General features: G+C 50.5%; 2 protein-coding genes across 2 annotated transcripts in view; one reads left to right on the top strand and one right to left on the bottom strand.

Moving 5' to 3' along the window:
* TTLL9 (tubulin tyrosine ligase like 9) overlaps nt 1-896 on the top strand; it is a 37,516-nt gene extending 36,620 nt beyond the window's left edge. Inside the window, exon 16 of the mRNA XM_047069285.1 lies at nt 820-896. Coding sequence (XP_046925241.1) covers nt 820-896 — 77 coding nt within the window. The remainder of the gene's footprint in view (nt 1-819) is intronic.
* A 2,036-nt stretch (nt 897-2,932) lies between these two features.
* Nucleotides 2,933-9,389, bottom strand: PDRG1 (p53 and DNA damage regulated 1). Its single transcript, XM_047069012.1, has 5 exons — nt 9,228-9,389; nt 7,540-7,615; nt 6,458-6,532; nt 4,463-4,543; nt 2,933-3,864 (listed from the first exon to the last, which is right to left on the bottom strand). Exons 1-5 carry the CDS (start codon nt 9,312-9,314, stop codon nt 3,782-3,784), a joined length of 402 nt encoding a protein of 133 aa, XP_046924968.1. The 5' UTR covers nt 9,315-9,389; the 3' UTR covers nt 2,933-3,781.
* Nucleotides 9,390-21,881: the final 12,492 nt, after the last annotated feature.

Below are 21,881 nucleotides of genomic sequence, written 5' to 3'. Positions count from 1 at the left end.
GCTGAGAGGAGGTGTCTCAGAAGCTCCTGTCGGCCTCTCAGCATGGATTGCCTGGGACACTCTTCCAGGAGTAGGGGCCACTTGCAGGGAAAATTCCTCTCTTAACCACTTGTGCCTGCCATATGGGGTTGGGTAAGGAAGGGAAGGAAGCTAACGTTTAACCTGTTAGGTACCAGGCACTATGCTAGCTGGCAATGTTTTCACCAAGGGAAGCCAAGAGGAAAGGTAGTGTGGGGTAGTGGTTAAGAGCGTGGCCTGTCTGTGCTGACAGTGCAGGGCCTGCTTGGGATTCTCTCTCTCTCTCTCTCTCTCTCTCTCTCTCTGCCCCTCCCCTACTCACACTCTCTCTCAAAATTAAAAAAAAAAAAAAAAAAGAGCTTGGCCTCTGGAGCTAGATCTGGGTTCGAGTCTCAGTTCTGCTACTTGCGTATGATTCGAAGCAAATTTCTTAACCTGTCTGAAACTCAGTTTTCTTCTACACGTCATTCCTGTGAAGGCTCAGCAAGTTCATCCGCATTCAGCACCGGGGTTGAATGTTACCTTTTTCTGGTGATCCTTACATTCAGTCCACAAAGCAGGTATCCTGGTTGATCGATGAGAAAACTATGCTCAACAGGGGAGAATGATCTGCTTGAGGGCGTGCAGTTCAGGAGTGGAGTCGGGACGAAAAACACAGGGAAAAACACAGGCCATCCGGGGTTGCACGGCTCCTGCGGGCCCTCCCTCTTCCAGGAAGTGGGAGCACAGGCCCCTCCACGCCCCCCATGTCTCCTCTACCAAGGACAGGCCATCCCAGCTAACACTCCATTTCCCTTCCAGGCTGTGTCAACGATCGGAAAAAACAGCTGAGGCAACTGTTCCGCTCCCTTCAAAGCCAGAAGAAAGCCTCCAGTTAGTCCCCGCGGTGGGGAGGAAAGCGACCCTGGGAGGTGCCAGCACAGTCCTCTCCCCCCTCTTTCCAGCACAGCGGTGCCTCCACGCACTCACCTCCCTCCCTCTGGCCTGGCAGCAGCGTTGCTGCTCACTGCTTGTTCCAGGTCCCCTGGATGCCCCCACCTGGGCACCTCTGCACCAGGAGACGGCCAATCCCTGGGACTAGATGCGTATTAACCTTGAGGGATTGGCCTGGCCATCGGGCCTGACAAGGACAACCGCAGCAAGTTCTGCTACCCCAGAGAGATCCTGTTTAATAAATGAGAACAGACCTCACTCGGAGTCACTGGGCACTGGGCCTGGCTCAGGGCATGATGCTGACCGGAGCCAGGCCCTCCTGGCTTTGAGCCTTTGATGTCTTGAAGGTCAGTGCTTAAAACAGCCTTCAGGAGCAAGGGGTCAGGGGCTAGGGAACTGGTCTTAAGGTGTGCTTGCAAAGCAAGCACTTACTGGATTACTGGGGGTCTGGGGAAAGGCTGAGCCCTAAATACACCTTTCCCTCCATACAACACCCTGACTTGGCATGTCAGGAATTCATGGAGCTCCCCTGACCATCTTAACATCAACAGGCCAGAGCATCCTTGTTTTTCAAGTGGACAAGGTAAGGATCGGGAAGGCCAAGCTGCTTAGCGAGGGTCTCTGCAAAGGTGCACTTAGGAGGCAGCTAGGTGATGTGGGGCCTCTACGCACCTTCCCGAGGTTGGGAGCTGAGCTTTTTAAGCCAGAAGGCCTTGGCCTGGCCAGCAACGGGATACGGCTTGGGGAGTTGGGCGCAAATGAAAGTTCTGCATTCTCTACACATTCCACCATTCCTAAGCCTCCTGTTGGTTTAAGAGAGACTGCAGCAGAGTGGGCTGTGGGCAAATTGCTCCATGGGGGACCGCCTAGGAGAGCCCAGGCAGCTCCCGCTGCCAACTCTCCCCACTGCAGGACAGTTCTTTTGGCTGCAAATAGCAGAAGGGGAAGGGGAAGGGATTTTTGGAAGGAAAAATACCGGCAGACCCAAGAAGTGAACCAGCCGGCCTTGGGAAGGCCAGAAGCTAGGCCACTCTGGGCCTCCTGCCTCAGAGCGTGGGAACCTCCTTCCACCCATGTGACTGAGGCAAGGCCAGACAGCCCTGGACACAGGTTCCTCATTTCCAGGACAGCCAACCTGACCAGCTCCTTTGGCCAAGCATCCACCCTGCCACACAGGCAGGGACAACGTTCAGACAGAAGTCACGTGCCAGGCACACATATCAGACAGCAGCTACCGGGGCGAATGCTCCGGTCCCTTTTTTACATTTTTATGTAATATGTACTACAAAGGTGAGGTGTCCTTCTCTTTCACCCTTGTGCTCCAGCCCTGCAGTTTCTGTCTTGGGGAGGGAACCATACAGTGTTTGCACACAAATTATCGGCTTATGAGACCCTGCTCTGTCGTCTTGCTTTTCTCACTTACTCTACCCTGGAACTGGCTCCCAGTCAGTGCACAGCAAGCTTCCTTATCCCTGACTGTAGGTGCAGAGTATTCCCGTCTGGAGCTGTTGACTCCTTTAACTAGTCTACTATGGATGGACATCTAGCTTCCAATTCTACCTCCCCACTTTAGGACCATGATGGGGAAAACAATGTAATTCTACTTTTAAAACTCAGGAAGATGCAAAATTGTAGGTATGGGGCCAAATTTGGCTTATGTAGGGTATTTTGTTGGCCAAAACCTAAGTCTTTAAAACTCTTCTGTAGTAGTGATATTTAAAAGGCAGGAGATTCAATTTAAAAATCCAGATTTCTAGCTCCTCTTGAAAAAAAAGTAACCTCTGGACATACCAGCCTGTGTTCCCACGTGATCATCGGCTGGAGCCAAGTGCAGTGAGGGGACCGGGTGAGGCGTGCCCGCTCCGTGTTACCAGTGTTGGTACTGGCGGTCTAGTCCTGCTAGCATTTCAAGGCTGGTGGCGTCCTAAAGGCAGCGCGGCCTCGATTAAGGACCAAATGAGGTAAAGAACAGAAGCTACTATTCATTCGTTTAGGAAACATTTATTAAGCTCTCAGTGACATGAAAGACAGCGTGCTGCCTCACAGCACATTAGGATCTGAGACCAGCGAAGGCAGGCCGGAACCCTGAGTGGCGCTGACCCAGGCCCCGCCTTCAGAGGTGGCAGAGGGCCTTGTGAAGAGGCAGCTCCCCCCACCCGTCCCTGGTGCGGGACTCTGCAAGGCCTTCCTGACTAAAAGACAGGTGCAAGAGTTTGATAAGCAGCACCCACTCTGGGCTCCATTCTGGGGGCAAGCAGGAAAAAAGGGTCAAAGTGGAGGCGGTGCTGGGGGAGTGGTGCGTCTGGCCCACAGATGGCTGTGGTGAACTACGAAACACCGATTCGGCCTTTCATTCAGAAACCACCTGTGAGCCTCCTGCTTTATTCCAATTCCACTACATGCTGCTTGAGAATGCCTCTCTTCTGGAGAGGAATGCAGGAATGATGCTCCCCGACGTCCGGGGCCCATCTGAACAGGGGCCCTTGTTAAAAGTGCCTGTTGTGGCCATTCTCACACCCCCACAGGCGCTGCCCCCACTCAGCACTGGTGGCTGCCAGGGCCTATCAATGGGCTTTGTGTCCATCCAGCCCCAGCAGTCAGCCCCAGCAGACACTGGCAGGCTGAGGGCTCCCTCCTGCCATCACGGAGAGCCAATCCCCCCAGACAAAGGCTTTTCATGGGGCAGATCTTCTTTACATCTTAAAAGTGTAAAGACGCCCATCTTCTAGCAGGGTGGATCGTGTCCTTGCAGGTTTCAAAGCTGGAGTCCTGGGTCCTCCGTGACCTCAGGGGGGATGCTGTCCTAGGTCCCCCATCTCATTCTTGAATTTCATCCTTTTAAAATGATCTTGAGAGCTTTAAGCTCATCCTGGTTGAGGGGATTCAGGTTAAAACCCTTCAGCTCTGGTTTGCCTAAAGGGAGAAAACAATCCATCAGCTAGTTGGGCCTCCTGTTGTCCAACTCCTGCTGGCCCTGGAGTCAGGCCCAGGAAAGGGGCTTATGCTGCATTCATGTTGCCAAACACTTGGCCTTGAGGTCTGACAGGGAAGGGCCTCAAATTCTGCAATGCATTGGATAAGGCACAGGAGTCACCAAGAACCTGACTCTGCTGCCCAGAAACCTCCAGATTTCTGCCAGACCCGTGACCAATCTGGAGGGGTTAGGTTTACCCAGAAATTTAGCTCTGGCCTTAACCACCTGACTGAGGCCCTCTGAGTGCCCTGAGTCAGAGCTATCCTGCTTCTTATACCATGCCTAGGATTTCCTGTGAGATAGCCCAGGCTGTTCCTTGTGCCTGGAAAAGGACTCATGACAGGAATAAGACCCCACGACCTTCCTTGTTCATTCCATCTCTGGGCAGCTACAACCACTGTCCCTGCCCACAGCTTCAGCACCGCTCGCTTGCTGCCCAGGCCTTTGCCCGCCTGGGAGAGGCTTCCACCCTGCTCTGCAAAGTCCATGCTGACAGTCCTCTCTCTTCCTAGTTTCCATTTCCCACCAGGCCAATACCTTGGGCCTCAAAGAGGCGGTTGACCTTCACTTTAAGTTGTTTGCGGAGTTTCTCTATTTCTTTATCCAGATGGTCCTGATCTGAAAAAAAACGAGGTGGGCAGAGGATGAGGTTACACCACAGACAGACCCACCCAAAGGGAGAAGCCATCCACTTCTCCCCCCACTCCTTGAGATCAAGGGCTCCTGGCATTCGGGAAGAAGGGGACTTGAGAGACCAACTGAGGAAGGAAGTGAAGCCTAGAGAAGGGATGCGATCTGCCCAAGATGGTCGAGTAAGCCCAGGAAAGGACTGAGCACTCGCCTCTCCGTTCACTGACCTATTTTCATATGCAAAGTACCTTGGGCTTCTCAGTGGGTGGGGAAGGCAATATGGGACTTTAGGTCACCCTCCCACAATGAAATCACAGAAAATTCAAACATCAAACCAGAGTGAAGAAGATGGTTAGGAAAAGCATGGCTAAGGAGTTTTACAAACCTAACTCCATCAATGCGAGGGGTTTTTAGGTAACAGGACTGTGGTAACATGTGACCTAAACGATCAATGGACAAGCCCGATGCTCGGGCTTAACCTAATTAACCGTGGTGAACAGAAAAGGTTATCTTGCCATGACTGTTCATACCTTAGGGCACACTGCATTATGAGAAGTAGACGCCACAATGTTTGCTGACACCACTGCCTAATGTCACCCAAACGACCACCTGCTGGTTTGTCTTCCCCACAGATTTTCATTCTTTCTGGTGGGGAGAAGGCCTGGGCAGCGGTTCTAGTGCTCCTGGTAAACGAGCAACGCTAGGTCCTCAGGGGCTTGGTTAGCTTGGGAGGACCCGGAGAACCAGCGACAATCATGTCCCAGAACCCCTCGAGGTATGGTGACAAGACCATATCTGTGGACCAAGACAGCTGAGGACCAGATCCTGAACCCAGGCAAGCAACCCCCTCTGAAAGCTTAGCCTGAGTGAACTGTGGCCACCACCCAAGTGCAATGACAACTCTTAATTTTATAACCATAGTATTAGTGTACATTTTTCAAAAGCGCAGACAGAAACTTCTTTAAGCTGTTCTAGTCTCCTTTGCTAAAATTTTATTTCAACAGCGCTAGGGAGACTCTGCCTTCAGGGACGGGCGACCTTGCTGGTCCTCTTGGTCTATACATTTTCCAAGGGTCGGGAGAGAAAAAACTATGCATAATCTTTCCTTTTCCCAGGCAAGGACCCATTTGCAGCTTGACTTTTTGCCGTTATGCTCCTACAAAGAACCTCCAGGGTCGTGGCTATGAAGATCTGAGTACATGCTGAGTGCCCAGGCTGCAGCAGAGCCCGGAGGCTCACTCTCCCCAAACCTCCATTTTCAATGCAGTCTCTACTACAGGGGACCTGAAAAATAAAAGCTCACTCTGCCAGGCTCCCTTGAAGCTACGGGTGGCCACATGACTTAGTTCTGGCCAACGAGATGTCCTAAGTCTCTAAGGAGGACAGCCTTACTTTGAAACAGAAAGCAAGGCCATACATGGAGCAGGCCCTCTGCCTTTCCTACAGCCTGGCATGAGGACACGAGGCCTGCAATGACCACACCGCCACCACGAGAATACGTGAGGGTGACCTTGCTGTGAGCAGCAGTGCCAGTCCTGGACTGCCTGCCTGCCTCTGGACAACTACTGAGGAGAAAAACAACCAGGTTTCCTGAAGCCTCGGTTTGTTGGGTCTTCTGTATTTGTGGCACAAACCGTTTCTCACTGGTAAACAAGCACTAGGCTAAGTACATATACTGTTTTATCCCACCTTCACAAGTGTGCTACGGAGATGCGTCCCCCCCTTTAGAGATGAGAAGTAGCTCAGAGTGGCAGAGCAGGGACTCAAACCCACACCTACCTGAACCCTGTAACACAGCTGCCTCTCCTCAAATGGCCCAAAGCCTGACTCTCACTCAGTTCTGGGTTACGATTGGGGCTGGTGGGGGAGATGTGTCCCTGACTCATCCCCAGAAGGCCTTACCTTTCTCAATCATCTCCTTCGTCTGAGGGTGAGGCATCCTGATGAACATGTTCCCGAAGCAAACCATCACATCTTCTGAAAGGGCAAATGGTCACTCTTTCAACAAATATTTTGGAGCACCTACACTCTTGACAGGCATTGTCTGAGATGCTGACAACACAGTAGAACGAGACAAAGTTTCTGCCCTCACAGAGCTTATGTTACGGTGGAGGAGAAAGAATAAGTGAGCAAAGATAGGACCTGTCAGACCCTGATAAGTCTAAGTACTCCACAGAAAAATAAAGCAGGGTAAGACGACGGGGAATATCAGAGTAGGGGATGAACTTGTCATTGGTATCAGGTGGTCCGAGAAGACCTCAATGATCATGTGACATCTGGGCAGAGACTTGAAGAAAGTGGGTGTGAGCCCTGCAGACATCTGGGGAAAGAGTGAGCAAGGCAGAGGAAACAGGAACAGCAAGACCAGGGTGAATGGAGTCGATGAGCGAGGGGGAACAGGAGAGAAGAGGATGTTGGAGAGTTCCAGGCGGTCTTACAGGACTCCGCCTTTTACTCTGGTGAGATGAGAAGCAATGAGCAAGTTTTAGGCTTTCTGGTGCACTTTAAACCCTGGGCCTGGCCTCTGCCCATCTTTCCAGCCACATCACACGCCCCCCCTCCCCCCCCCCCCGCCCGCTTACTTTGTCTTACCCACCTGTCCTCATCTGAAAAGCCCTCAACCCCTCCTCCAACACCCACCTCATGTCCAATTCCTTCCTCAGCTTTCTCACAACTTCCAATTATGTATTTATGCTGTTTTATCTGTAAGAGCACAAGGGCAGGAACTGCACTGTGTCCATAACCCCCACCCAGTACCTTCCTAGTGCCATCAGTGAGCCAGCAACTAACCCCCATCATGGAGATGAGCCGCTGAAACCCTGAGCCACAGTCCGTGTCAGACCTGCAACACTTTCTCCCTCATCTCCACAGGCTGTGTCACACACGTGGGGCTTCCTGACTTGTCTTTGTTACAGATAAGTTGAAAGCCTTAGAAGGAAAATAGAACAGGCCTCCAGAGCCACAGTGATGAAGCCCTGACTTACCAGAGAGGCTGAGATCCTTCTGCAGAGCCCGCAGGCCCTCCCGGTTCTGATTCCTTTTGGTGTCCAGATCCACAATCTGCAAAGCACAGGGGTAGGAGGGAACTCAGCTCCCTCTTGCCCCAGACCATTACCTTCCAACAGACCAGAGGCTTTTAAAACTCAACAGACACAAGGCATTATCCCTGGGTTTCTTCCAACGTCATGCCCAAAACACACTGATGTGCAAATGTACTTCTCCTATTCAGTTTCCAGGTCCTTAAAGACAATGCTCCGTGCAGGTGCTGTCCCCACAGAGAAGGTGCTGGGGAAAAGTTCGCTGACTAAATGGATAACTTATTATTCACTGGAGTGCTAGTTCTCAAGCTGCGGAGCATTTCAGAATCACTATGGCAGTAGAAACCGCTCCCTGGACAAGTCCCTTCAGCTGATGCTGACCTAGTATCAGGAGAAAGCCAACAATCCTGGACTGCAATAGCAAGGGTGGGGCACTGAAACAGTGCTAACAACACAAAAGCTACTAAGGAAGTGAGGAGACACTACGGTATCCTTCTGGAGAGCGTTGGCTCTGGAGCCACGATACCCAGGTCTGAATCCTGTTGCCCGCCACGAGCTGTGTAATTTCACCTTCGGAGAAATGGAGATATGAATAGCACTTAGCTCATTGGTTACTGAGCCAGGAACTAAATGAGTTCGCATAGTCCTTGACACACAGTAAGTACTCGGCAAATTTTAATCGCTTCTTTATTATTATCATCCGGCACACCCTGATGCAGTGTTTCATTTAATGGGCACTTATTCATCCAAGTCTTCCCCTTCTCAGTAAACACCCGATCAGTCATCCAATTATTCTAACTGGAGACGAGTCATGAATCACTCTTCACTCCTCCCACTCCCTCACCCCCATATGTAACCACATCAAGGCCTACTGAAGCCCCAAAATATACCTCTGACCCATTCGCTTGTCTCCATCACCACCAGCTAGAGCCAAACCCATCTCTTGCCTGAACCTTGGCAGTGGCTCCTCACAGACCACCCCCCATGCCCCCCTATATTTTGTGCTCCACACACCAGCCAGAGGAACTCTTTTAAAGCCTAAATCCAATTACATCATCCTCCCTCCCCCCATCAACTCCCTTCAAACCCTCAACGTTTAAATTAGCACAAGACCCAAGACCCAGACTTACAGGTCAGGTCTACAAGGCCCTCCACGACCAAAGCCCCACTTCTCCAGCGTCCCCACCTGCCCAATCACAAGACCACTCTTTTCTCTTTCTCTTGTCCCCTGAGAGCCTTGGCCAAGGCAGAGCACCCACAGTCAGTGGGGCGAGGCAGCAGGAACTGCCCTTTGAAAAAGATGTTCAGGTAAACCTACGAAAGAGGTAACGGCTCGGGATCCCGAGGGCACGGCGAGGGACGGAGAAAGGATGGGCACAGGGAATCTCTGGCACAGAGCAGGCGCCCACTTAACACTTAATGCGTGAAGCGAGGCGCCGTCACAGGCGTCTGGTCCACCTTACCTTACCGCCGCCCCACGTCTGTAGTCACAGCCGTGAGCCCACCAGCCCAGGTCAGCCCACTGCGAGCCCCCGCTGGAGCCGGATTCCGCGCCCAGCGCGCGGCCTTACGGCGCTCGCCGCCAGGCCCCAACCGCCGAACCCCAGCCCCAGCGCCTCGGACCGGCCTCCTACCTGTCGCTTGTCCGCCAGCACCTCCTCCGCGAGCTCTTCCACCTCCACCAGGTACCGAAGCACCCGTTCTGCCTCGGGTGACAGCATGCCCACCACTTCTGACTCCACTCCACTCGGCTCGGCTACGACACAGCTCAAATTCCGTTCGGGCTCCACTTCGGCTGCGCATGCGCACGCGCAAGCGCCGCCCGGGTAGGCCTTCCGGCGGGCATGCGCAATTAAAAGAACTGTGTCGCGCAGGCTCCAACACTCGAGAGAGAGGCGGGCCTAGCTTTGGGGGCGGGACTGGAACGCCCCCTGCAGGCCCAGAGCGCCTAGGGTGCAGCGCTGCCTTTGAACCCACCTTGCCTGTCTTTCTCTCTTTGTTGAGCACCTACTAGGAGCCAGGCAGTTTTAGGTGCTGAGGGCGCAGCAGTGAACAAAACACAGTCTCTGTCCTCATGCAACGTCATCCTAGTGGGAAACACCGACAATTCATGACAAAACATATAATTACATACTATGGTGTTTGGGAGTAATAAAATCATTCTTCCCCTGTTTCAGGAACACTAAGAAGGAAGAAGGTCCATGTGTCAGAGTGGCTTATATTTAATCTCTGACACCTTCAGTTTCCAATTTATAAAAATGGGAGTGAATAAAATTCTCCCTCCTTGTGTCTCTGCCGGATCAGAAGGAGGTAGGCATCATTTTAAAAATTCAGCTTTCACCAGTATTCATCGAGCTCCTGTCTCAGGCCCAATGTTCAGAGTAGTTCACCTAGACCCAGGGAAGGGGCTGGAAAACCATGTGCAGTGAACAATGAAGTGCCAGCTCAGAAAAGAAGTTCTGTAAGTGTTAGAAAGCAAATCGGTGTGGGCCATAGGCTTTGGAAGGATGTCCAAGAAAAGGCAGGCAGGTGGAACATGGCTGCCACTCAGAACTAGAAGGTTCCCTAGAGATCTTCATGCCTGAACCCCTCATTGTACAGCTGAGAAAAACTGAGGCCCAGAGAGGAGTGAGGACCTTACACAGCCAACAGCCGACCTAGGATTCTGACCTCCTGCCTCCCTGATTCCAGCTTTTTATTCTCTCCTTTGGCCCCTGGTAACCAAACCCCTTAATGCCCCTTGCCTCACTTGAATTTCACAATTTTTTGTACAGATAGGTTATTACCGCCCATTTCATAGCTGCAAAGTGAGGCCAGGAGAAGCACAATGCCCTGTCACACAAAAAATCAGGAACAAATGTGTGTCTAGAAGCATTCTGGTCTCCATACCATAACTGTCTTTGGATCCTGGGGGAAAAAACTCCCCCCACCCCCAGATTGTGGCCCCAGAAGCCCCACCTCCTCTTTGCCTGGCCTTTGGCTTCCTTCAAGTGCCAGAGGCACGGCTAATTTTCCCTGCAGCTGCCCTGCGTGGGGAAAGAAGATTCATTAAGGATTCCTCACTGAGGGTGAATTTGTCGCCAAACCCAAGATGTTTTGTGTAAACACCTTCTGGTTCAGAAACGTAGGCACAGGCCCTATAAAGGAAAGAGGAACATTTGCCAAAGGAGAAACAGGACTTACCAGGCATCCCTGGGGCCTAGACCCCAGGACCGGGTCTCCTCCACCTTGGGGCCCAAAGAGGGCTGGACCAGGCTAACCCTTGACCCCTGCCAGATGAGCCTGGATGGGGAAGGGTTAAAGTGGGCTCCCAAACTGACTGTGACTGGCCCTTAGAGAGCACCCCTGGGGAGAGAAGTCATATGTTTCATTTATATCCAAAACCATCTATTTCACAAATATTTATTGACTGCCCTGATCCCGTTGTAAGGATTCCACCACGGGCAAAAAACGGACATGGTCTTTGCCCTCAGAAAGCTTCCAGTCTGACAGGAGAGACAAGCAATAAACACACGAACAAGTAAATGTACCCTATATCAGGTGGTGATAAACGCCATGGAGAACAACAGAGCAGGATGGTGGGGAAAAAAATTATAGAGGGGCTATATGACATAATGTGGCCAGGGGGCTTCTCTGAGGCAGTTGCATTGGAGCAGAAATGTGGAATAGGTGAGGGGTGAGCCATGTGAATATCTGGGGGAAAAGTGTTCCAGGCAGAGGGAATAGCAAATGCAAAGGCCCTGAGGTGAGGCTTTATTTAGTAAACTGGAAGAATAGCGAGGCCAGTGTAGGTAGAACAGGATGAGCAAGGGAAAGAAAGTAGGAGGTGGGGTCAGAAAGGTGAAAGAGGCATGGAACAAAGAGTTCTACAGAAGGGGCTGTGGGTGCCCGGCCCAGATGGGCAAAGCCCTTCCTGGAGGTCACCTGCAGTCACTGCCGCACATGTCTGTGCCTTCCTGCTTCTCTCTGCCCACGGAGTGGAATGGGGGGAATGCCGGTGAGTTACGACCCAGAGACGTGACCCTTAACCAAGAAGAGAGGAGTTAGTGACTGAGTACCCCAGCTTCTCTGCCCCTCTGTGGGACACCCAAGAGGAGGCTGCCACAATCATCCAAGTAGGAGAGGATGGTCACTGCACTGGGAAATAGCGGGGGGTGGGCAGGCAATGGTGAGGGATATCATGGCCTTTGCACTCCCCCCTCCATTAGCCTGCATTAATTTTCTCCTGCACCTTTGTCACTGCCACATACCCCCTACTTATCAGCCTGGTGTCACCTCCTCCCAAGGGTCAAGAGTCTCCTCTAGGAGCACACAGCTTCCTGGGCTTCTCCCATATCTGCACTCAAATACTACCTTTTTCTCCGGTCATCTCCCTCCCCAGCCGTAAGCTCCAGGGTGGAGACTGTATCTGTCTTGTTCACCGCTGTGAATCCCGAACTGAGAATGGTGCCTGGCACACAGTGGGTGCTCAGCCAATGTTTACGGAATGAATGAGTAGACTCAACACGAAGCAGAACTTTGTCAAATCCAAAGTGTTCAAGGATGAGCAGAGCTAACCCGAGGGTAACTAGTTCTGATCCCAGAAGCCTGGACTGCCCCAAGCTGAGGATATTGCAGAAGATAGATCCCTCTGCAGCCTGGGGTGGAGGTTCAGGAGTGGGCAGGTGATCCCTAACCAGAGAAACCCTGCCTGGTCACACCGGGCATGCCCCCAATCTTTAGCCCAGGCAAAAGGGACATGGCTGCTGGGACTTCGGTGTTTGAAGGCTGGAGCCAACAAGAGCAAAGCTACACCCATTCCCCTGGGGTCCCCTTTTATTGTGCACCCCCTTTGGGTATGTGCCCAGTGAGCAGCACCCACTTCTCCCCTTAGGGGGGACTGCCCTCAGGCTGCTGGAGCCTCCTGGGGTGACTTACCTTCCCCTTAAGCTATGACCCATCATTGTAGAGATATGAAAGCCCACCTTCCTCACCTGGGATGATCGTGGGGGTACGGATGGGTAACTCCGAGGAATAATTTGCACTCCACAGTCCCCCCGTGGGATCAGGCTGAAGTTGCCATCCACGTGACATCTGCTGGGCCTGCTCGGCTTCCCCTCCTTCCCTGCCCTGCCCTCCTCACTCCCTATGGTCAAAACTCTCCAATACTCCCATCTCACTCAGTCAAAGCCTCCTCACCAAGACCCACAAGACCCTGCCTGCGCTGCCCTGCCTCTCTGAGGCATTTCCTACCTCTCTCCCCACTGTTTCCCTCTGCCCTACTATCTGCGTGTCTCCTCCTCTCACTTGCTCAAGTCTTTGCTTAAATTTCACCTTCTCAGCAAGACCTACCCCAACCACTCCACTGTATTTAAAAATGCAGACCCTGCCCCTCCCTGTCCACTGATGAACTTCCTCTGCTCTACTTTTTGCTCCTTTTTTTCCTAGCATTTGTCCCTTTCCAGGGTGTTATATAATTAACTTCCTTATATTTGCTGTTCATCTCCCTCTGCTAGAAAGGAAGTTTCACAAGAGGAGGAATCTTTGTCTCATTTGTTAATGACGTATCCCAAATGCCCAGAACAGTACCTGGCCCCCAGTCGGTGGTGAATAGACATTTTTGAATGAATGAATGAATGAATGAACAAACGAATGAGGAAAAGAGCCAGGACTCTAACCGAGGCAGATTCTCTCTGAGGCCAGGCTCGTAACCCCTCTACTGGAGGTGGGGGATGGGAGTGGCAGATCCCGCCAGGGCTTGTCGCTAAGGTAAGGGGATCGGGTTTTGCTCACGGATCAGTGAGAAGCTGCTGGAAGGTTCTGAGTAAGTATGGGACATGATTGGGTGTATTTTGTGAAAGCCCTCTCTGGCGGTGGGGATAGGATGGGCTAAAAGGGAGGAGGGTTACAGTCCAGGGAGTGGGCGTTAGGAATGGGAGGGTGGTGATGAGGGCTTGGAGAGGCAACAGGGCTGTGGCTACCCTGGGACTGGGAGCAGCAAGAAGTCTGCTCCATATCCCAATTCTCCAGGCAGCCTGGGTGGTTGCCCCATGGGCTCTGGCCCGTGAGTAGTCCGGGCCGGGCCTCCCAGCTGCTGACAACATGCCCGTCCCCCAGATGGACTGTTTGCTCTCCCGGGTGGTCCCCAGCTCCTCCCTCCGCTTCCTTTGCGCCCTTGTGGGCTTGGCAGGAGGTGGGGAGGCCTCCACTCCTTCTCCTCTCCTGACCCAGAGAATAATCCTTATATTCATATGATCCTCCTCCTCCGTGCCCTCACTTCATCCTCCCACATCCCCCAGTAACACAGAAACCTGATTCCCATAGGGCAGATGAAGATATTGAGGCCCAGAAAGGGGATGAGACCTTCCTGAGGTCATGAAGCCAGATGGGGACACCAGGTGGGGACCCGTCTTCCTACTCCCCTCGCCTCGATTTCATCAGGCAACAGATGGTCCCATGGCTTGACTTGAAAAATCTTAAGTGACCTCAAAGAGAATGCAAGCCCAGAACATTCCAGGCCTCCCTGAGCTGGCCGTGATGACTATCTTTAATACTAAATCTATTCATTTTAAATCCCAGGAATAGATTCTTCTTATAGACAATGAAAACATTACTGAGAGGACTGAAGTTCCTTTTTGGCACCCCTTCCCCCATCTCAGCTCCCTTTAGAGTCCCAGTTTGAGTGTCTTTTCAGAATTGTGATATCCGTTTAAAGACATAGTCAGGAACCCAGAGAAAATATCGAAGACCACTGTGTGTGTGGCAGGGAAGGAAGGTGGATGGAGAGCACTGCTCGCGAGTGTTTCACTCTGTAGCCCGTTTACTCTCGGACATTTTTGATTCGTATATTTAGATCACTGTCGTATTTTCTGACAGCTGCAATATTTCCTAGAGTGTATGAACACCATTTGTTTCTCTAGCTTTCTAAATGAAATTTGGCGTTTATTTTTTTAGGCACTAAAGTACAGAGGTGCTCTCTACTGTGTTTGATATGTGTCCTTAAATATTTGAGACTTATTTTGTTTGTTTAAGTTTATTTATTTATTTGTATTCTCTGCACCCAATGTGGGGCTCGAACTCATGACCTTAAGATCAAGGGTTGCACACTCTTCTGGGCACCTGGCTCTGCTGGTTAAGCATCCGGCTCTTGATTCTGGCTCAGGTCGTGATCTCATGGTTCGAGCCCTGCATTGGGCTCTGCGCTGACAGTGCAGAGCCTGCTTGGGATTCTCACTCTCTCCTTTGCACGCTTCTGATTGAGCCAGCCAGGCACCTCAAATATTTGAGGTTCTTACAAAGTGCAAGTAGTTGTTTTGTGTGTTTATGTATTTTTAAAAAATCTTAATGAGGTCATCACACACACACACACAGATGGGCACAAATCATAAGTGGACAACAGTTCAAGAACTTTCCAAAACTGAACACACCTATATAACCAGATCAAGCAACAGAACTGGGAGATCCCCTCCAAGGCCTCCCCACCGCTAACTACCCTAAGAGTAACCACCACCCTGACTTCTGACACCAGACATTGATTTTGTCTGTTTTTGAAATTTAAACAAATGGGAGGTCACAGTGTGTGCTCTTTCGCGTCTGACTTCTTTTGCTCAACACTTTGTTCATGAGACTTATCTCTATTATGTGTGTGGTTGTAGATCGCTTACTTTCAATGCTGCAGGGTGCTCCATTGGTGGGATCACACCACAACGAAACCATTCTGCTGCCATTGGTGGACATGGGCTGATTTCCAGCGTGGGGCCGTTACGAAGCGCAGACATGAGGGGCGCCTGCGTGGCTCAGTCGGTTAAGCATCCGACTCCGTCTCAGGTCATGATCTCACCGCTTGTGGGTTCGGTCCCCGCGTCGGGCTCTGTGCTGCCAGCTCAGAGCCTGGAGCCTGCTTCGGATTCTGTGGCTCCCTCTCTCTCTGCCCCTCCCCCCCGCTCGTGCTCTGTCTCTCTCTCTCTCTCAAAAATAAATAAACATTTAAAAAGATTAAAAAAAAAGAAGCGCTACAATGATCCTTCAGGGACATGTCTCCTGGTATTTGTCTGTGAGCTCCACTTCTTCTTGGCCTCATCTTCCCCCACATTTCTTGAAGGCTAGTCCTCCCCCCCGCCCCCACTTGAACACCCTCCTTCTCACCTCTCTGCCTTTGCTCAGGCCCTGCCCTTTGCCTGGAATATCCTTTGCTTTCCTTCACCACTTGTTGAGGGCTTACTCTTCCCCGAAGGTCTCTCCTCCTAGAAGACACCCTCCTCCCACACGCCTGATTCACCAGAAAGGTTGCTCTCCCCCAGGTCTGCCAGAGGGAATTTGGTCCTTCCTTTCTTTTGACATCAACCACTTTCCTGTTTTGGGCTGCTTATTTTTTGCCACTGTTTTGGCTTTCTCACTAGCCATGGAGCCCATTGGGGCTAGGGACCTCCCATGGACTTCCCATCAGGTGCCTGGGACCCCCAGGAGAGGTCTACTGAATGATTGAGTGTGTCCATGACCTAATCATATGTTGGAGGAAATTAAGGGTCCTGTCCGTCTGTCTGTCTCTGTTTCTCTCCCCTCTCCTCTCCTTCTTCACCAACCAGAATCTTTCAGGAGATGCTCATTCCACTGGAAATAGGGTGGAACATGGAGTCAAGACTTCCCCTGTCTTCGGTGGAGATGAGAGGCTCAACTCATCTGTAAAATAGGTCTTGTCACTCACTCAGTCACTCAAGGCAATGGTTATTGAGTGCCTACCCTGTGCCAGGCCCTGGGGACCCACTGGTAAAATAGGACAGGTCTAGTCCTGAGTCTGGCGAGCTTTCAGTCCAAGGATAAGATTGACATTCATGCATATACCGTTTCTAACTGCAATAAGGCTCATATGAAAAGCTCAGAGTCCAATAAGATAATACAGAGGGGTGCCTTAACCTAAATCAGGGAGTAGAAGTAAAAGAAGCTTTCTATAAAAAGTGACATTTGACCCAAGATCTAAGGCTGGGTAAAAATAAACCAAGCAAAAGGAAAGACTACGGGTGAAGGTGAGGTAGAGAAATTGTTCCAATGACGTTGTGGCAGAAAGGAACCTGGAAGAGGCCAGTGTGGCTGGAGCCCAAGGAGAAGGGGAGAGAGAGATAAGGAATGAAGTTGAACTGGGTAAGCAGGAGCTAGGTCATAATGGAGGGCTTGGTGGGCAAGGTGACATTAAAAAGTGGATTAATTCACTCCGTAAGTAATTATTGGACACCTTCCATTCGCCTGGAGGTGCCTCTGCCAGGGAACAAGGCAGACAAGGTCCTCGTTCCCATAGAGCTCACAGTCCGGGGGTGGATAATAACATTAAACAGAGGAGGAATGGCTTATCTTTATAGAGGCCCTACTGTGTGCCAGGAAAAATCTCGTTTGATCCTCACTACCACACATCACGAAGTAGGATACTCATTTTACTGAAGAGGAAACAGGCTTAGCAAGGCGGAGTGATTTCCTCATATGCAAGGAGTCTTGAGGATGTATTGTAGTCCATTTTCAAAGCCCCCTGATAGCACTTTTACTCAATGCCAGTATGTGAAGGATAAACTGCCATATTCTCTGTAGAAGCCTCTATCTAAATTATAAACACACAGACCATTCCGTCAGCAAGTGGATTTATTCTACAGATATCCAAAATAATGCGTCCACAAAATTATTCATTAATGGATTATTACAACAGGCTGGGGACAACCTAACTGCCCGTTATTTAGGGGCTTGGAGAAGTAGATTGTGGTACATCCATGCAATGGGGTGCTGTGATGCCATGAAAAGGAACAAGGGCCCTGAAATATGCACCGATAACACACACACACACACACACACACAATTATGTTTGTTTAAAGGACTTTCAGATTCTATAGGGAAGAAAGTGACAGCAAAACAGGGAAAACATTCCAGGATTGTTAAATCGAAAGTGACTTCCTTGTTTTACAAATGAGGAAACTGAGCCCAGAGAAGAGAACTCCAGGATTGTTGAATCCAAAGTGACTTCCTCGGTTTACAGGTGAGGAAACTGAGGCCCAGAGAAGAGAAGTGAGGTAACTTGCTCAAGGTCACCTAAGCAGGTAACTGGCAGACCCAGGACTGGCTGTCGCCTGAATTAGAGACCTGTGCCCTTTCATGTCACAGCTGGCTCGGGATCACTACACATCTGTGTGCCAAGTTCCACTAAGTGCAGAAGACACAGTGGTGAGCAATGTAGGCATGACTGCTGCCTCCACAGATCTTATATCCTAGACCAGAAACAAGCACATATTATAACATCATGTAGTGATACATGCTTCGGATGAAAAATAAGGCAGGTAAGGGGATGGAGTGTCAGGGGAAAATTACTAGGAAAACCCCTCTGAAGAGGCAACCTTTTAAAGAAGAGAAAGATGGAGGCCTGTGAATTCCTGGGGGAGTTGCAGGAGTAAAGCCAGGCAGGACGGATTAGGTTGGCATGGGAAGAGAATGGCAGAATCAGTGGCTGGAACAGAACAAGGGAGGGAAAGACAGAAGGAGGTGAGGTCAGAGAAGAGAACAGGAGAGAGATTATAGTCAGGGTTGAGGACTTTGGCTCAAAGTGAGGAAGGAAGTATTCAGAAGGTTTTGAGCAGACATGGAACCTGATCAGATTTCCTTTTCAAAAAGGCCCCTCTGGCTAAGGGTGGAGATTGAACATTAGGAGCAAAAGAGGGGCTGTGGGGAGCCCAGGGAGGAGGCTGGTGTGATCCAGTTGTCCAGGAGAGAGGTGACAAAGCCATGGCCTGGGGCAGTGGATAGGGAGCAGAGATTGGTCTCCCCATCTGTGCACTGAAGGAGTTGGATGACATGGTCCCTTAGGGCCCTTCTAGTTCTGGCGTTTCGTAATTTGGTGAATTAGCTCAGCATACACCACGTAGGTGCAGCCAAGCCCATGTTTTCCTTTTCTCACAATCTCTAGATTTTTCCTTTTGGATTCTGAGTCTGGACAGAGCCCAGTGATCTGAGGCTCAGCACGGGGACTCCTGCCCACCCCCATCACTGCCAGCCTCACTCCGGTCCCCACCTCCCATTGACAGATGGGTGGGCAGCAGGAAGCAGCTGGGCCTCGAAGCCTGCAGGGCCCGGGGGAGGGAATTATCTGAGAGTTCATAACCCCTCTCTGCCTTCCAGATCTTGAGTTAAAAGCCCCAAATGTCACATCCCCAAGGGGCAAGGGCATGAGGGTGCCAGGAGAGGGGCAGGACAAGGGGCATGACAGCGCTTCTCTGTCCTCTGCTGCCCACGTGGGGGTGGGGCCCTGGGGTGCTGAGAACTCCAGCTTTGGGAGCAGGGAGCCATTAGAGGCTGAAACTGGTGGCCCTCAGGCCGTGTCTGACCCACTGACCTATTTACTTGGCCTGAAAAGTGTTTGAGCAAAAATGGAGCCAACATTTAAAAATCAAGAGATTTTACAATAAAATCCAGATTTCTGGTTTCTCTTGAGTAATTAGAAAATCTGACCATGCTGACCGCCTATTCCCATAAGACAACATTCAGCAATCGCTGAGTAGCAGCTGTCCTCATTATTATTTTATTTTATTAATAGGTAAATACACTCACGTGATTCCAAAAAAATTATAAATGGGCATATAATGAAGTCTCCCTCTCCCATCCTGTTCCCCTTCTGCCTTCTTTAGTAATCTCATGTTCTTATATAGACTTCCAAAGTTTCTTTATGCATATACAACAAATAGATTATTCTCCTCATTTTCACTCAGCTTCACTCCCGTTCTGTCCCTTGCATGTCCCCATGGAGACCTCTCTGTATTAGGAGATGGAAAGCTTCATTGCCTCCCTTACGGCCACATGTCATTCTGTTGTCAGAAAGTCCATGATTTATTTAACCAGTCCCCGACTGATGGGCATTTGGGTCATTCCCAATATTTGCTGCTATAAACAATGCGGTGCCAATTATCTTGTGCATAGTTTACACAAGAAAAACAGGAATATTACTAGAAGCTGCTCCAATCAGAGGGTGCGGTAGGCACAGACTGAGTTTTGAGCTAATCAGAAAAATGTGATAAGGACTGTTCCCCAAGAGTGATTCTTCAGATTCCCACCAAAGCCCAGAGACCATGACCTAGGGACCTAAGGAAAGGCTCCCAGATTTGCTTCTGCCCCTTGCTAGATGTGGGACTTCTCTCTGGGTCTCAGTGTCCCCATCTGTAAAATGAAAGAGGGGCTTGGGGAGCTGGATCAGATCTCAGGGCCTGTCCAGTTCTAAACAGCTGTGGTCCACCTTCTCCTTCTACACTAGCCACATCTAGCCTCTCCTCAGCCCTTGTATGAGCCTGACTCAGTCCCACTGCAGAGCCTTTGCTCAAGCTGTTCTGTGCCACACTTCCCCCCACCACACACACTGACACACCCCTTCCACTAAAACACCATTCCTTTACTCCCTTATTAGTCCTAGTATGAATCCCTGATCTTTGATTTCAGACCACTCAGAACACGCCAGTCCAAACCATTCGGGTCAGGGTCCCCTCTAAGTACCATTGGTAGGTGGGTCACTCCCACCTGGCCCACACTTCAGACATCCCATCAGATCCTTCTTCTGTCACCTCTCCAGTGGCCTGAACTAGCGTTCTTGAATGCCAACTCTGCTACTCCCTAACTAATGGCTTTGGGCAAGTGACAGCACCTCCAAGGGTCCCAGTTTCCTCACGCAAAAAAAAGGGGGCGCAGTTTGAGGGCAACATATAGTCATAACCATAACTTCTTAGCACAACTCCTGATACACAGAATGGATTGATAATTCTGTAGGCCACCGCCCTTGTGTGAATCAGTTATCTGGTTTATAAATTACAGAGAACAACAGAACTTACTTCATAGAGCTGATCACTCACTCATTCCTTCAATGATGTTTATCAAATACCTATTGGGTGCCAGGGACAGCACTGGGCACTCAGCAGTTTGTCGGTGAAAAAAATAGATGAATTGTCTCAACTCTCACGGAGCTGTCAGGAAATTCCAAACAGACAAACATAAAAGGATAAATTGGACTAACACGTCATGGAAGTTCATAACAGGGGAGCATCAGGGAGATTTCTCTGAAGGATAAGGAGCATGGCACAACTGGGTGGGAGATCCGGGAGGGCTTCCTGTGGAAGGCATCACCCTAAGCTAATAATTAGCATTAATTCTCCTCACCACAGTTCCAGAAGGAAAACACTGGTTGCCCTTCCCCATTTTGCTTTTTTTCCCCCCTGAAGCTAAGAGAAATTGAGTGACTTGCCCAAGGTCATAGAGTCAGGAAGGGGTGAGTATCTTTCAAACCCAGGTTCCCTGGCTCTAGGGCCTCAGACATAAAAGTATATCTTCTACTGCCTGTTTGAACAGGTTTATATGAGGATGTAGAAAGGCATGGGAGGTACAGAGCTGCCTCCGTTGTGGTGGGGCGCAGAGGTCAGAACCTAACTGTCAAGCCCCATCCAGGTACCCATGAGAAGGTAGAGATCCAGACACACACAGAACCGGCCCAGGGCCGTTACGGGGTCCAAGGTCAGAGCTTTGCTCTGCCCAGGGCTCCGTGCACTCCATGAGTCTCCCTGCCTAGGGCTGTAAACAGAGAAAAAAGGAAAAGATATTGTTCCTGCCTAAATCACATTGGGATTCAGACTCCCCTCCAGCCCAACCCACAAAAACTCCCACTAGTCTACACATGCCTGTGGATAGAGACTACTAGGTTTGAATCCAGCCTGGAAAACTCCTTTAATCCCTAACTCTTCCTTTTCTGTTTTCAGCTTTGGGCCACAGCTGACACTCCAACCTCCTGAGCATTGCTGGGACCAAAACAGTCCCTGGACACAAAAGGGCTGCTGGGTTGCAGGACTGCAGATGGCTGCTCCTTGCTGACCCAGGGCAGCTGTTTGCCCTTCATCTTCCCTTCCCAGCTACTCCGAGGCAGGGTGGTCCTCAACCCTCCCTCCCACCTTGGGAGATAGCAAAGCCTACTCTGGAGCCAGATGATGGCTTGACTTTGTCTCTAGCACTTAGTAACTGTGTGACTCTGAAGAAATGAATTAACTTCTCTGTGACTCAATTTCTTCATCTGTAAAATGGGAAGACAAAACGTAAACTACCTCACAAATTGTGAAGATAAAATGAGTTAGTAATTGTACAGTGATTCCGGTGTCTCAGGCAAAGAGAAACTGCTACATGAGTGTTTGTATATCCTGATATATCCAATTTGAGCAAAATTGGGGGTTGGGGGTGTGTGTGGGGGTATCCGGGATGTATGAGCAACCCTACCTCCTCTCCTAGATTACTGTTATATTCTCTCTTTGGCTTCT

Source organism: Lynx rufus, unplaced genomic scaffold (assembly GCF_022079265.1).
Source record: "Lynx rufus isolate CCGP_SWC_20201006 ecotype Redwood Valley unplaced genomic scaffold, mLynRuf1.p SCAF_8, whole genome shotgun sequence".
Classification (NCBI taxonomy): Eukaryota; Metazoa; Chordata; class Mammalia; order Carnivora; family Felidae; genus Lynx; species Lynx rufus.
This window is presented reverse-complemented; position numbering and strand designations above follow the sequence as displayed.

What these genes read in the sequence shown, in the direction of transcription:
- PDRG1 (XM_047069012.1), bottom strand. Translation starts at nt 9,314, where the DNA reads ATGCTGTCACCCGAGGCAGAACGGGTGCTTCGGTACCTGGTGGAGGTG. An exon ending in GAAGGATCTCAGCCTCTCTG is followed by an intron (nt 6,533 to 7,539) that starts GTAAGTCAGGGC and finishes TTGCCCTTTCAG; the next exon opens with AAGATGTGATGGTTTGCTTC. An exon ending in CCGCCTCTTTGAGGCCCAAG is followed by an intron (nt 3,865 to 4,462) that starts GTATTGGCCTGG and finishes TTCTCCCTTTAG; the next exon opens with GCAAACCAGAGCTGAAGGGT.